Here is a 15311-nt window from a genome sequence, read left to right on the forward strand (position 1 = left end):
GTAAGGTCAGTGGGAGTTGTTCAGTAGCCTTGTTTTAGCAGCTAAAAGATTATCAAAAATGACTGTGATATTAGGGGAGTTGAATAAGAAAACCATAGCTGTGCTGCTGTTTAACTTCTGGTATTCTTTGTTTCATCCAGCTACAGATCATCTTTTTGGGGTCTAATCAATACCCCAAACCCTCTTCCTCACTGTTTCACTTGGGGCAGAGGCTTTCCATCCACACTGCTTTTGTCTGAATTTTTATTCATATTCTAACTCCACTGTACGGCTTTTTTTAACTCTCCTAAGTCCTAGTGTTCCTCTCCAAAGACACTGGCCATCCACTCCTGTCTTCAGAAGCACTGACACCCTAAGGCTATGGGCTGTACAGCCCTCTCCTTTCTGAGCACACAGGAATATTTTCCAGGTATTCAACTGTCAGCTCAGTGGAAAGAAAATGTTGCTTTATGGTTGCTAGACTGACAATAACTCTTTATCCCTTTAAATTAAAAGTGACACACTCACATAAATCATTATAACAGTGCTGTGTGCAAGCACGGTGCCTGGGTCCAGAGGAGTTATGAGATGACAGAGAATTGGGGTGAATACCCTTATTCTTGACTTTGAGAAGTGCAGTGACAATGAATCACTCTTGGTGATGAGATGCAGCAGTGCTGACTCATGGGGCTGAAATTAGAAGGGTTTTTTTAGGTAGAGATGTAATTCCACCATTTTTTTTATGATGAACGGATAAGAGTGAACATTTTTGATGGCTAATTTACAGATTTCATGAACTAAATGCTGTTTCTTTCCCTCTAGCTATCAAACCTAGTTGGAGGCAACTGCTGGGGAGAACTTAGATCCAGGGAGGTTGTACTGGCAAAAATGCACAGGAAGGAGTGAACAGTTTGGTAGATGCTGGGTGCCACATTGCCACCACTTCTAGTTTTTGAGATTTCCTTTTTCTGGGTTTGGTGAGTACTAATGTTTGCTTTCATCAAGAGAAAGCTTTGGAGCCTGAAGTCATTCTGCTGATCATTAAAGGACGGGGGGGAAAAAAAAAAAATTGTAAATAAATGAGCTGGGCTTAAAATTTTGTCAGAAAATTAAGCAAATACACAAGTATTTGTTCCCCCCTCTTTCAACCAGCTTCATTATTACATATAATGGCAAGGGATTCCATTCCCATTAGATGCTGTGTCTTCTGTTTGTCTCTAGCTCTGCTTCCCAGCTCCAGCAGAGTTAATACAACCTGAGGAAAACCTTATGCTCACCAGATCCCAGAATTGCTTACAGTACCTGTTTTCAGATCTCCTAAATAGTAAGGGATTACCAGGTTCCCTAATTTGCTACATCTGATTCAGGATTGGGTGCTGGGTATCCCTTCATTTCACCTTTAGACATTTGACCACAGCACAGTGAAATTAATTCTCCTTAATGTCCTCCAGATACTGTGTATTTCTTTATCTATTTGCTATTTCCCTGTGGAGTGGGCTGGTACTCTCCTAATGTTTTTCACTTGCACTAATATATTAATAATCTTTTTTACTCCTGGCAAGAGATTAGTGGCTGACCCTCAATACACAGATTTTATGCCAGGTTATCATTCTGCTGTTGAGTTAAAACTCTTCCTGGGGAGCAGCAAAAGAGAAAGGACTTCCTGCTCCATCTTCACCCTCATCGGCTTCTCTGAGGCCACAAAGAGAATTTTAGTGGCAGAGGCTTCTCTGATGGCTGTTCCAGTGATGGGGAAGAGTTCCTTTGGAGAGTCCATCAGCACCCTGCAGTCACTTGTGTGTGTCCTGGAGACGCTGCACTGGCTGACTGCGTCATGCTGGAAGCAATTGGCTTGGCAGAGTTTCATCAGTCAGGCTGCCCTTTGCTGTTGAGGAAGCAGCTGCAAACTCACATTTTTTGTTTGGCACTGTATCCTCTCCCCAGGGGACTGCAGCACCATTTGATTAGGATGGAGGGAAGGAGACCTATTACACAAGTTTATTGTTCCCAGCAGAGCTGTGCTAATCTTTTGGTCTCTGTGCTCCTTCTTAGCAAGGTGCTGAATAAAAACATCAAGGGAAATGGGGAGAGAGGAGTCTCTGGGGTGTTGCCCCTCACCTCAACCTCAGCTGTAGCTCAGAGACTGAAACAACAAATGATTGTTCTTGTTTTGAGATGTTTTTGCAAAACTAAGCTGGTTTTATTACCTGAGCCCACTATTTTCTTGCCTACCTGCCTCATTTTTAAATGTTTCAGCCTGGCATGGGGCTGTCCAACCTCCAGGTACTCATCCTTTCCTGAATCCAATGCTCTGCATTTTTCCATCTCCCAGTTTGCTTCCCTTCCTTTCCTGGCAGCATCTGCCTGGGAGAACAGTGATGATGGAATAGATTTAGAGAAGTTTCAGGGTCTTTCTCCAAGTTTTACATTTTATTGCAGCTGTGAAGGTCACCTTTGCTTTGAGGATCAGGGAGACAGGGTTGCTGCCACCTCTGAATATGTTGGTGCTGGACTTTATGGTGCTTAATCCTTTTAGTGCCCGAGTGCTGTGGCCCATCAGGTGTGGTTTGTGTCAACAGTGGCACCTTGTGCTCAGAGATTATCCTTGTTCAGAGGTTTTGGAAGGGTTTTACAGAGTCAGTATTATCTTTAGGTTAGACAGGGAGAGGAAAAGAAAGGAGTTCCAGAGTTAGTGCTTCGCCCCAGGTCTCTCAGCAGTGGTTAGGCAGAGTGGGAACAAAAGCCAGGTTTTTGCTGCAGGACTGTGCAGATTACTTTAAGCTAGGTCAAGTGGTTTGCAGGAATAAGGATGTGGACAATTTCTGCTTGGAATCCTGTCTTCCTCATCTCATATCAGTTGTTCTACAGTCACTTCGTTAACACCCTTTTCTCATAGTCTAACCAGGGAGAGCTTGGGGTTATTTCATTATAATAAGCTTACTGTCGAGAATTCTTGACATTAGGAAGTGACTGCATCTCTTAAAGAGAAGGAGAGAGATTGGTCTGTCCTTGAGACTTAAGAGCAAGAGAAAGGTGTGGTTATTTTCCCTTTGTCCAGTAAATCTTGAAAAAAAAAAAAAGAGTGTTGACAGGCGCCCATATCTTTGCTAGGGGAGATATTTTCCCTGCATTTTCAGTAATTATAGCGACGACTTTGGCGATTTTTTTCAATTTGCAGGATCATTTTTTTTGTTTAGCACCCAAGAGCTTTGCTTTATTCCTCCCTGATTTTGGTAACCAGCTGCTTTTTGTCTCTCACTGGGGGGCGGCATTTCCCTGCACAAATCCAGTACAAAACTGGTTTTCAGAGAAGGAGCAGCTCTTGTTTTTTTCATGGAAAGCGCTCTCACTGCTCTGGACAAAGCAGTGGCCTTCAGTCCCTGGGTGTTGTGGTTTGCTGTGATGCCCAGGAGCACGAGTCCCTGGAGATGTGGGACATCTGGCTTACAGGCATTCTCGTTTCCCGTGTTTCCTGTCCTTGTTTGGGGTGAAATTAGGGACTAAATTACATGGAGAACTACATAAACTGTGGCCTGAGACACATGCTTTTCATTGAGCCGCAAGCCTATGCTCATAAATTATGTCAGTAAGTAATGGTCTCTGCTTCGCCTGTTGCAGCTTTTCTGCAAGTCAGAGTGAGTGTGGTTTCACTGAATTTAAATTTCTGAAACACGTTCAAATGTTGTTGAGGAATTTTCCTCTTCACTTTTGCATCAGGCTGAGCCCCCTGCCACCTCCAATCCAACTCCTGTGTGATAACATGGTGTTCTGGATGCTTTTGAGACAGCAGCAGAGTTTATTTGTAGCTGTTCTTTCCCACTTTATAGAGGATGTGCATTTGATTTTATAACCAGGAGAACTTTCTTGAGAGCAGCAAAAAGGAGCCTGAAAAGCGGCAAGGGAATTATTTAGCAATGGCTGGTACTAAAATGTCTTTCTGATTGTGATCTCAACTGATGCAATTTTGTAAAAGATTGGCAATTTCAACTACAAAGCATCAAAATATGTTAAATTAGAAATGACCAGTTAGTTCAGAGTAATTCTGTAGTGCAGTTCAGAGGTGCAGAAACAATCCTGTACAGCTGCCCCTGAGCAATAATGGTGTGCAATGGGTTGAAGGCCACAAGTGTTGGCTAGCATGGGATAAATGGATATCTAACTTTAAAGTGAACAAGGAAATGCATGCATGAACTGTTGAAAGCTGAATCCCACGGGTGAGATTTCAGATTGAACACTAATGAAAATTTAATTTCAGTTCTCACACTATTTTAATATGCAGGATGACAATATGCAAATAAAGTGAAGTCTGACTGCAAGTGGCTGATGAGTTACTTCTGCTCAGTCTCTGCCACCCCCAGAAGTAATCTGTCTGTGGCTTTTGTGAAATCAAAGTTTTCCTTCTGTTTTCTCCACAAGCCAGAGCCTCATTCTTTGCATGAGAGGTAATTAGTGACTGCAAAGTTCTCTTCAGATTGTTCTCATCCTATTCCTGTGCTGCTCCATGGAACTCATCAGAGTGGTGCTTATGTTTCTACGCTGGATTGAATTCTAATTGTTGCAGTCAGTGCTTTCCTTATCAGAACTGTCCTGGGAGTGCTGCCATGTTTTCAAGTTTCCTTCTGTATTTCAGCTGCAGCTTCAATGCACTTTATTTGCCTTGTGTTTCCTGAATCAGATAGAAAAAGGTGATATTGTCCTTTTTTTTTTTTTCCCCCCCTCCCTTCTTCCCCGGCCTATGGCACCAGACAAGCTGTGCTGGCTTGGACCCTGTAGAGATCACATCACACTTTAGCCACACACTAAGGCCATCCAACTTGAGCCAAGAGTCTCCATCTTCTGTCTTCTTTTGTGAGTGATCAGGGAAATAAATAACTGTGAAATTATCCAGGGAATGGGGGGCAGCCAGCACAAGGAAACTGAAGTGATTTGGCATGTTAGAACATACAAGATTCCCTATTTCTGTGATCAGTAGCTGATATATCCTTGTAAATTTAAATTGTGTGTTAACTCTCAAAGAGGAGAAGCAAGAATTTAACTTAGAAGTTAATTACTTTGGAATAGCTATTAATTAACGTTATACCTGAATTAGCCAATTATCACACTTGACTTGGATTTGCATACAACTGTTGCATATAAAATACTTCTAAGGGTATCTTGGGCTTCAGTGAGCTGTAAAAATGCCATTTTTTGCAGCTGTGTTCCAGCTCTGCCAGGCAAAACCTCTTTGTCCTGTCCTCTCCTCCCCTGCAGGGGTGCTGCCCTCCCAACAAGTGGCCTTCCTTCTGGGGACTCTCACTTGGGATTAATAGCTGTGAAAGCACAACCTCAGAATAGGCAGCTGTGTATGCTCTCAGGTATTTCACCCTGATGAGAAAGAATAAAAATGGCACTTCTTAATTTGAGGTAGTGAATGTGCTGCTTGTTTCTCTCCCTTGTAGAGTACTGACATTGTATTAACGTGACTGTTACGATAACCATGTTTTTTGATGAAAGCATAAGACTAAAATGATGTTTCCAAATGAAGGTTGTTTTGATTTATTCCCTGTATACAGCACGCCTAATTTTGCTTCCCAAACTCTTTGAAGCAAGCTTTTATTTTATGGTGCTGGCTGTTGCCACTGCTGTGCTGTACCTGTGAGCTATTTAATGTGCCACATCGAGGAGTAAATTAATGCAGGTCCACAAAGAGAGCGCTTCAATTTGCTAATTGCTCGTAGAGCAGAGGGTATTGTTGTGTAGAGAAAGACTGTTCATTAGAGACTGAGTAGTTGATTTTTCACTACAGACAGGGCGCACAATTGGGCTGGCTACCTGGCAGTCAGCTCACCATCAGCCCCCAGAGGGGAGTGGGGTGCTCTGGATGTAGTGGGTTTAACAGCTGCATTGTCGCCACCAGGTTGCTTCAGTTTCATTCATTAAACCCTCTCTGACCAGCCTCCTCCAGTGCTGTCAGTGGAGGCTGACTTTTGGAAGGTCCAGAAGACAAATTATTGATGCAGGGAAGCAAGTTAAACAATTCAGAAATGTCTCCTTGGAGCTGAATCGGTTCCTCTCCTTGGAAACCGCTCCTGCTCCTCTTTCAGCCCGAGCTGCAGCTTCCCAGTGAGGCTGGAGCACAGGTTCTCCTCTTCCTGCTGCTCTCTTTTGAGGATCACAGTCCACTGACAGTAGATTAGACTGTGTTTTCATGTAAGATGAGTATTTTGAATTGACAAACCCTTTTTTTGAAAGCTGAAAGAAATTGAGTACTTGAGAGGATTTTTTTCCCCTGCTTTGCTACTCGATTTTCCTTTACCTGGTTGTGTTGCCTTCGTTGGGTAAATTGCACTGTTTGTATATCTGATTCATAATATCTGTTTGCATATCAGGTTTCTTAGTGCTTGAGCTCAGTGGTCTGTGGGAATTTAACACGTGTCTTAAGTAAAGAGAATTTCCTTGGAGCTTTAAGTTAACTTTTATGTGTAGCCTGAAAATTCAACACGGAAGTTTATCCTACTGAGAGATTCCTGAGAGATACCAAGGTGGATGTGATCAATCAAAAAGCCCCTAAAACAGAGCCGAGCTACAGAGAGAATCATGGAAGGGTTTGGGTTGGAATGGACCTTAAAAATCATCTTTCTGTGGACAAGGACACCTTCTTAGACCAGGCTGCTCAGAGAGCCATCCAACCTGGCCTTGGACACTTCCAGGGATCCAGGGGCAGCCACGGCTTCCCTGGGCAACCTGTGCCAGGGCCTCAGCACCCTCACAGGGAAGATTGGTTTTTTAATGTCTAGTCTAAGCCTACTCTTCTCCTGCTTGAAGCCATTCCCCCTTGTCCTGTCACTACCTACGTGGCTCTTCCCAGAGCAGAACTCTGAGATGGGACTGGCAAACTGCTCCAGCATCTGCTGGACCCCTGTGCCTTCCCACCACTCCTGAATGTCCCAGGTCCACCCCTCATGTTTTCCTTGTCTGGACGTGGCCAAAGATGGCTCAACCCAGAAACCCGACAGCTCATTCCTGAGAAGATACATTCCAAGAAACAACACAACACTGTTTTTTCCAAGTCTTTTCTGGCAAATGCCTGGGGAATGGGAGCAGGGGCTGAGCAGGCTGTCAGGCACCAGTCTATGGCCCTCTGCAGCTCCTTCCTTCCAGGCTGTGGGGGCTGGCAGCTCCTCCCCAGCACTCTGATTAAGCGAGATGTGGGGATAAGTTCAGAGCCTAATTTCTCCTCCATAATTAAAAATGTGTGCATCTGTCATGCTGCTGGTGATTAGTTTGTATTTTCTTGTGGCCTAGAAGGAATATGGCAGTGAATCACTTCGCAAGCAGCTGTCCTCTAACAGCTGAGGGAGGTTCAATATTTGATTTAAGCTAATAAAAAGTCTGGGATAGGGCTGATGTTTACAAACTGGACGTGATAAAGCATCCAGATCAGCTGGATCACAGCCTGCCAAGTGCAGACACTGGGGACCCTGCTGAAAGTTTGGGCTTTGTCTTGTGCTTCCCCACCTGTGTGAGTAGGTGGGCACGGACAGGGCATGGGAGGGTCCCCACTGCGGGCTGCGAGTGCATCCCGCAGCATCAGCAGCGCTGGGGAAGCCTCCTTGTTTCCAGCTTTGTCACTCTAACAGCTCTCAGTGCATTAAGTATGTCCCTTTTGCTCTTCTGTGAGAGTTGTAGTCAAACCATATGTATAAAAATCTTTTAATCTTCGTAAATCACTTCTTCCAGCAGTCTAGTAAGTTTAGTAGCTGCTCTCTGAATTCCCAGTCTTTACTGACTCTTTCCCGTTGAGATGAGCTGCCTAGAAATAAATGCAATGAAGAAAACCTACTTTGTGATTTAGTTTTTATCTGATTGCTTCTTCAAATCATATTGATCTGCTATTGTTATGCTGCTGGCTTGGACTTGCTGTCCAGGTTTCTCTCTGTGTCTCTGTTGGCACAGCACCTTGAAATGGTTATTTTCCCCAAGCCATATTATATATAAGATAAATTATGGCGTATTTCCTGCTTGTATTTTCAATTCCTCCCATCCCTTTGTATTATTTCTCTCTTGCCTAAAAGGTTTTTCCAGCTTTCTCCTGAAGTAAAATGTGTTGGAGTCTTTGCTATCCTTTTCTTCTGACGGTTATGGAGGTATTATACTTTAAAATGCTCTTCTACCCATCTAGTTAAACAGGCTCCTAGGGTACTGTTGCCTTGGTGTGATAAATAAAAATATTTACACTGTGAGGGTGACCAAAGCCTGGCAGACTGTGGTGGGCTGATCCAGGCTGGGTGCTAGGTGCGCACCAAAACCACAGGGGATTGAGCCTTGAGGGGATTCACACTCTTCCAATGTGGATTACTCTGTGATTCCAAAGGAGTCTGTGTGAACAGAGACTTGACCCTCAAATTCAGCTACTGTAAGAAAATACATGATTTTTAATGTAATTTTTAATTAAGTAATTCTTACATCTGGTTTAGAATAGGCTAGTGGTTTCCATCTAAAGGCCATCTTCGTATGGATAAGGCTAATAAATATACAGAACAGTTGGGAGAGTTTGTAATCAAAAATATTCAGTCAGTCTTGGGGAGTTTTACAAAGTTTATGCCAGCATCTCTCCTAAATGACCTCTCTGAGGCCCTGCTGTCTAATTCTTCCCCAGCCTGCTGCTGTCATTGTGCCTGCTTCGGTAGCAGTGGGGAAAAGTCTTTCCCAGGTGTCTGCAAATTTACAGTTCCCTGAGGTTTCCACATCAAACTTGGTGATCATTTCATTTTTTTCTCTTTGCTTGCTTGTCCAGGCACTCCAGTTTTGGTTGGGGCTGGCATCTCCTGTGGTGTTTAATGAGGGTGTTTCATTCTCCTGTGCCAGGTCCCAGGCTTGTATTAAAACCCTTTTCATCTTATTTCAGTGTCTGTTCCTCAAATAATGTCACATCATCCCAGGCCCTGCTCAGCAAGAAGCTGAAACTTTTTCAGTTTCTGCTGAGCTCTGGGGCCAGGGAAATTTTGAACTGTTTGGTTGTTTGTTTGCATAATGGAACTTCTGCTGTGCTGAACACTTAGGCTGTATTTGTTTGTTAGCTTGCATTTCAGTTCAGCCTCCAAAGCTGAATGTTTTGCCTTTCATCATAATAAACTGCTTGCTGTTTGTCTCTGGTTTGGATGTGGCACTCAAAAGACCCATATTTCATGTGGTGAGAAGCTGAGGGACTCTGGAGGGTTTTAATGAATATTTGCTTGAAATTACGCGAATCGGTTTGTAGGAAAGTTGTTTTTATTTCTTTTATTTGTTTACATTGTTTTAATTATCTTCTCTGTCATTACTGACTATTTTTTGGGCTTTCTGCTAAGCAGAGAAAGGCTGATGGCAGCCTAGCAGAGTGTTGGAAAATCAAAGATGTGGGAAGTAATAGCACTCATGTTATGTGTGGCTTCTATTAACCATCTCCTAAATACCAATTTTGTTTAAAATCCTTTTCCATAAACAAAACTCGGTGAAAGATCCTCTTCTGAGTCAAGTACCTGTTTCCCCCCAAATTATGCTGGGATAACAGAAGATATTTCTACTCTGATTTGAGATTTTTTACATTGCAAATTTTCCTTTAAAAAAAGTGAAAATGCTGCATTGGGATATTTTCTCACAGAAATCCAGGAGGTTTATGTTACAGAGCAGATTTTCTCAGTATTTTGCCCCACAGCATTTTAGAAGGCTTCTAAACACAACCCTGGACCCCAGAACTTCAGGAGAACATTTTCTATGGTGTTAACTTGAAGCACGCACTCCTTTCCAGAGCTATGGAGCTAAACCTCCTCTTCTTCTAAGTTAAGCTTGGCAAAAGTGGGTGGCTTTTAGACCACTCTTTCTGCAGCTTGCAAAGAAATGGGGTGGAGGCATGGTTCTGTCTGGCCTGTGAGACTGAAATTTGGGCTGGCTCATGTAGTGGCATTCTGTGCAATAAACCTGTTTTTTAATTGTGTGTGTTGAGTTCAGGCTCTTTGGGACAGGATTGTCTCATGGCATGGGATGCTGGCAGGACAGAACAAGAACAAACACAATTCCTTCTCAGTGCCATGAAAATCATGGTGCCCTGGGTGAATTTTTGGGGGGAGAGGGGAGGAGGGGATGACAATCTTATTAAACTTCTAAAATGACATCCTAGAATTAATTTCCTTTTTTTTTTTTTTTTTTTTTTCCCCTGTGTCTTGAAGGCTCAGCTGTCTCAGGCTCTGGAAGAAGTGGGAAACCACAAGCAAAGAGCAGAGATGGTAAGTGTTCAATTTCTGCCTTTTTTTTTTTTTCCCCTAGTTGTTTTACAGAGCAGTAATATGCAAAGTTCATTTGAACAGTGGATCAGTTCCAAATATTCAGAAATGAACAGCAAATAAATATTGTAAAAGTTTGTGTTGCTGCTGCCACTCTTGGCACTCCCTGTCTCCATGCTCACCTGGAAAAAGTGTTGGATGAGATCTAGTGGTCTGTCTTCCTTTTTTTTTTGGCAATTCCTTTTCTCCTTAGCAATTCTAGATCAGAAGCAAGCATTTTATTTCATGCTGAATTAACTCCTTTCTTTGGGGGCCTTTGATTCAGTCTCAAGTGTTCAAAGGACAGGCAGATGAGATACAAGGGAATTACCACAAACTATTTTTTTATAATGTCTGTTAATTTTCTGCTGGGTTCGTCTGTTTTATTGGCACTTCCCTCAAGGACCAAAAATAATAAAGGACACAAAACCAGGTAGTTGGGAGGTTTATGTGCAGTTTCATGACTTGGATATGATTCTTTATACTCAGGAGTAAATGAGGTGTCAGTTTTAAGCCATCTCGTGAACTGATGTTCTTGCTAATGGATGAATTGTGGGATTCCTGCAACTTTTTCTAGTCACAAGGAAAACCTGAGCAGTATCCAAGATGCAGAGACTCATTCTGTAGATGTGATTAATTTTATTACTAATATAAAAATAGGCCTGCATCACTGGCTAGTAAGTAGGTGCTAAACAGACATCTGTTCTAAAATCCAAATCATAAACTACAGTGCCAACATGGGGCTTTTTAGACTTGTGCTGACCTCTAGTAGGGCACTGAAGGGCAGGATGAGGTGCCCTTGCTGTGCTGTTAATGGCTTGCCCTACGTCTGTTAGGATCTTTTTCTTAATTTGTGCCTCTTGCTGTTTCAACATCAGATTTTCCATCATGAGAGCATTAATTGATTCCGGTTCTGGGGTGGTCTCACGTTGTGGGCAAACATTTTCGTATGCCCAGCTGCTTTCTGTGCTAACACAGGCCACAACTGATACTTCCAAAGAAAACTGAATTAATCCTATTTGCCATCTGATCTCATTATGTGCTGCCTTGTAACAGTTTCAAGTTCTATACAATTGGTTTTGCATTCTGCTCACTGGATGTATCAGAGGAAAAACTTGCTGTGATGTTTTAAAAGTTCTGATGTTCTGGGGTTTTTTTTAACATTTTAAAGTTTTTCATTTGGGCTCATTAAGCCTGGATTTTGAGTTGTTTGCGTTCAAAAATTTGTTCTATGAAGCAGGCTAGCAGAGGGCTGGAGAAACTGGAACTTCCAGTGTTAAAGCATTAGTTGGTGTTGTGCATCCTCCATCAGCAGAGGATAAAGCAGCAGTCAGTGTTCAGTGCCTATTCCCAAGGGTTTCTCAGTGGAAAACTCCTGGTCTTGTGATCTTCCAGTAACTCTTACATCAACCTCCCATGAACAGGCTGTTTTCTGTGGTGCTTTAGACCATGGATTGCAGATTGTGAGGTGTGGGCTTTATTCAGCAGCTTGAATTTGTTCAGTAAATACAGGAAACTTGATTCATACAGAGGAAAAGAGATTATTTTTTTTTTTTTTTCCCCCCTCTTGAGGGAAACCCTGATCATGTAACTCTTTCTTTTCACTGGTGTAGATGGTTCTTCTGCATCCCCAGTTGAAAGCTCCCTGGCAGGGAAAGCTGTTGTCACTTTGTGTCTGCTACAGTGTTGGTGGTGAGAAGGGTCTGTCCCTGTTGGATGGGGCTGTTCCATAGCTGCCTGCCAAGGGCTCCTGTGGATGTGCCACCAGCCCCACTGTCCTCCCTGCCATCCAGCAAAATTATCTTTATGTAGTTTTTTCCCCCCTCTCCAGATCAGTGTCCCACCTGGATGGCCTTATTTTCAGACTCCTTTAAATTTGACACTTCAGCAAAATTATTTGCCTGGTTTGGATTCTTGGCCTCTCGCCTTCGTTTTCATCCCTTTCACCTATGAGCCTCCAGTCCTAGTTTGATGTTGAGCTGGGAATGCTGGAGGGCTTGTCGTGCTCTGGGTGCTGACAGATATGGATATCGCTTTTCATCAGCTCTTCCACAAGCAGGCCATGGCTCTAAGTGAAATGGAACAACAAACACCTGTCAGGTGCTCTCATGCAGTCTGGTGAATCTTTGGGCTGCTTCTGGGACAAACCTCTGTGCAGGTGACATCTCTGCTGCCACCCTGAAGAGCTCTGATGGCTCTGCCACCCTCCCTGGGGCACTGGAAATGAAGAGCTGGGCTCTGGGGCCAGGGAACTGGCTGATGGCACCTCACTGAGGAGTCCCGTGGGCTTCCTTCTATCAGAGGGGGCATCTCTGGTGCCTGGTAAATGATTCATTTTTATGTAGCAATATTTAAAAGTGCAGTACTTGTGGGATAAATCTGATGGGATCGTGGCCTCAGTACAGCAGTAGCTGCACACTCAGGACCCTCTCCTCCAAGGACACAAGCTCAGGGAGTTGTGTCCCCAGGGAAAACAGCAGATGAAGGGTGGGGTGTGTGTGTGTGATAGGGAACCCTGTGCCAGGCCAGAGCAGAAGGGAAATGCTAGAGGATAATGGGATGCAAGTGGAATGGAGTGGCTGTTCTGGCTGCTCCAGTGCAGGGTTTCATTGCTTGTCAACTAAAAAGTGAGTGTGCTGCTGGAGGAACAACAAAAAAAGCAAATTAAATGTCTTCAGTTAATTGCAGTTGACAAGACAAAGGCAGTTTGACTTTCCAGTATTAATTAGCAAACCCATACTAATTAGCTTGTATAAGCACAATTCATGCCTCTTTCCACAACTATATTGCAACTGAAGAACTCTCTGGGCTGTGCCTCTGTATCATTAACATACTTTGCCCTAATTAGACACGGCCAGTAGTGGCTGGAGAAATGAGTTTGTGATTACAACCATAAAAAAACCCTCTAATATTTTATATCCTTCAGGGAACTTGAACCTAGAATTTATTTTTTGATTTAAGAAAAATTACCCTTATCATTGTGCTGTGTAATTAACAATGAAACTTTGATTTTCCTCTCCCTCTAACCCTTCACTTATTTATTTTTCTTTATTCACAGGTTAAGCATGTTCATACTGTAAGGGAACAGTGCCTGCCCATAAGACACATAAGAGTCACCCCTCTCGATAGGGCTCAGGTCGCTGAGCAGCCCCAGAGATCCGTGGGGTTTGTCTGTCTTTTATTTGCTGAATGTTTGTTGTTTGCAATTTTTTTGTATGAATGTGTGCTTTTTTGACAATTTTATCAGCACTGGAAGTTTTCTTTATTGAGGCTGGTGCTACAGTGTCTTTATTTCCAGGATGTGCCAGGAGGTTGCTCAGAGTTCACGCAGCTCCCTGATCTGTGGTCCTAGGATCTCATTTCTCATGATATGCTGGTTTAGTGCTCTACTGGCCTAAAGCTGAGAGCTTCACTCACACCAAAATATTATTTGTGGAAAATGCCTTCTTGTTTGTTATATTATTTTTTCTTTCCTTCCCTGAGGGAGGGAAACAGAAGACGTGTTCATTTTTGTAATTTTCGTTTGCCTTTTTTCATATCCCTTTATAGACATGAGAAGATTGTTTGGCTCAAGCTTGCCATCCAAGCAACAGCTCTGATCTCTGATCTTATGCTTTCTTCCAGTCTGGTTCTGTAGCAGAGGGCATTCATGTCAAGATTTTTTGTTCTCCATCATTAATCCCTGAGGGAAGCTAGCTTGGTATTAAAAAAGCATCACCTGTATTTTCATTACCCTGAGGTTCTCTGGGTATCTTTTGGCTTTCATCTTCAAAAGACAGCTTGGCCCATGTGGGCTCTGAAATCTATAGACTGCTCTTTGGAAAAAATTAAATTTCACCCTCCAGCAGATTAAAAAGGATGGATATAAGAATCAGAAGAATTGCTTAGCAGCGTTGGAGGTAAAGAAGATTTGAAGTCCAAGAATGCCACCGTCACCAAATGAACGGCATAAACTGAGTGTCCTTATAGAGGCAATAAATCCACCTTAAAATTAATATAATGAATGCCCCTTGCCTTGAGGAAAAGTGTTGGTTAACCCTTTGCAGAGAACAGGAGACCTTTATTTAAGAGCAGCAGGTCAGCAATAGTTAAAGAATCAATCATGTGTTCAGTCTGATGAAATCATAATGTTTAGGATTAACTTAAATGTCAGTGGCTGCCTACACTGATGGTTATCAGGAGTAGAAATGGAGACAGAAGGGAGAGTGCATGAAGGAAATAAACTCAGAGAACACTGAGCTTGATGTAGTTGGGAACTAGCTGTTAACTGGAAGGCAACATGGAAAAGTTATTACCTGTATTTTTAATTTACAGGTAACACCAATGATAGTAGGAGAAAAGTCAACTTTAATATAGAAACACCTGCCCTGGATTACTGGCCAATAGAGCTCATTTAATTCTTGTTTAAGTGTTACTGAGCATAAAGCAAGAAATACAACAGACCAAGAACAAAAGTGGCGTTCATTACTGGAAATGTAAATTCTCTGTATCCTCTGTAATAGGAAGGCAATTAAATGTGGGATTAGAGGGCTGAACCACAGTAGTTGTAAATAAAAATGAAACTTTGCTGGAACATCTATAGAACCAGCAGGTTGGGAGGGGCAGGAGAGAATTGACTGGTGCAGGAAGTCTCCATCTGTCAAAAGTGTATTACATAATTTCTGAATTGATTTATCAGGTGACAGCTAATTTCCTTCCCATGTGACAGATTTTATCCTAACACCTTATGTGAGGCCAGCAAAGCCAAGACAGATAAGCAGTGTGGCACTCAACTGAGCAGCAGGGTGAATAGTTCTAGTAAGGCAATCTTAGAGAAATATCCACTCCTCAAATCAGATTGAAAAGCATGAATCTGGTTATAAAGAGACAGCAAAAGAAGCTAATCCAGAATGAAATGATGCAGTAACAGAAGACTGGAAGGGGACTTTTAGATCATAAAGTCCAGTCCTTCAGTAACTGAGGCAAATGCAGCATATATCTCAGTTCATAAATTTATCAAGCTTGTCTTGAAACTGCTTTGGTTGTTTGTACCATTACTGTCATGGAAAGAGT

General features: G+C 42.7%; 1 protein-coding gene across 1 annotated transcript in view; it reads left to right on the top strand.

Annotated features, from left to right (window-relative positions):
* Window positions 1-15311, top strand: part of MAD1L1 (MAD1 mitotic arrest deficient like 1) — a 350530-nt gene that overhangs the window by 159215 nt on the left and 176004 nt on the right. Inside the window, exon 13 of the mRNA XM_008633475.2 lies at window positions 10167-10223. Within this exon, the coding sequence (XP_008631697.1) occupies window positions 10167-10223 (57 nt within the window). The remainder of the gene's footprint in view (window positions 1-10166; window positions 10224-15311) is intronic.

The sequence above is a fragment of the Corvus brachyrhynchos genome, unplaced genomic scaffold, assembly GCF_000691975.1.
Source record: "Corvus brachyrhynchos isolate BGI_N302 unplaced genomic scaffold, ASM69197v1 scaffold5, whole genome shotgun sequence".
Lineage (NCBI taxonomy): Eukaryota > Metazoa > Chordata > Aves > Passeriformes > Corvidae > Corvus > Corvus brachyrhynchos.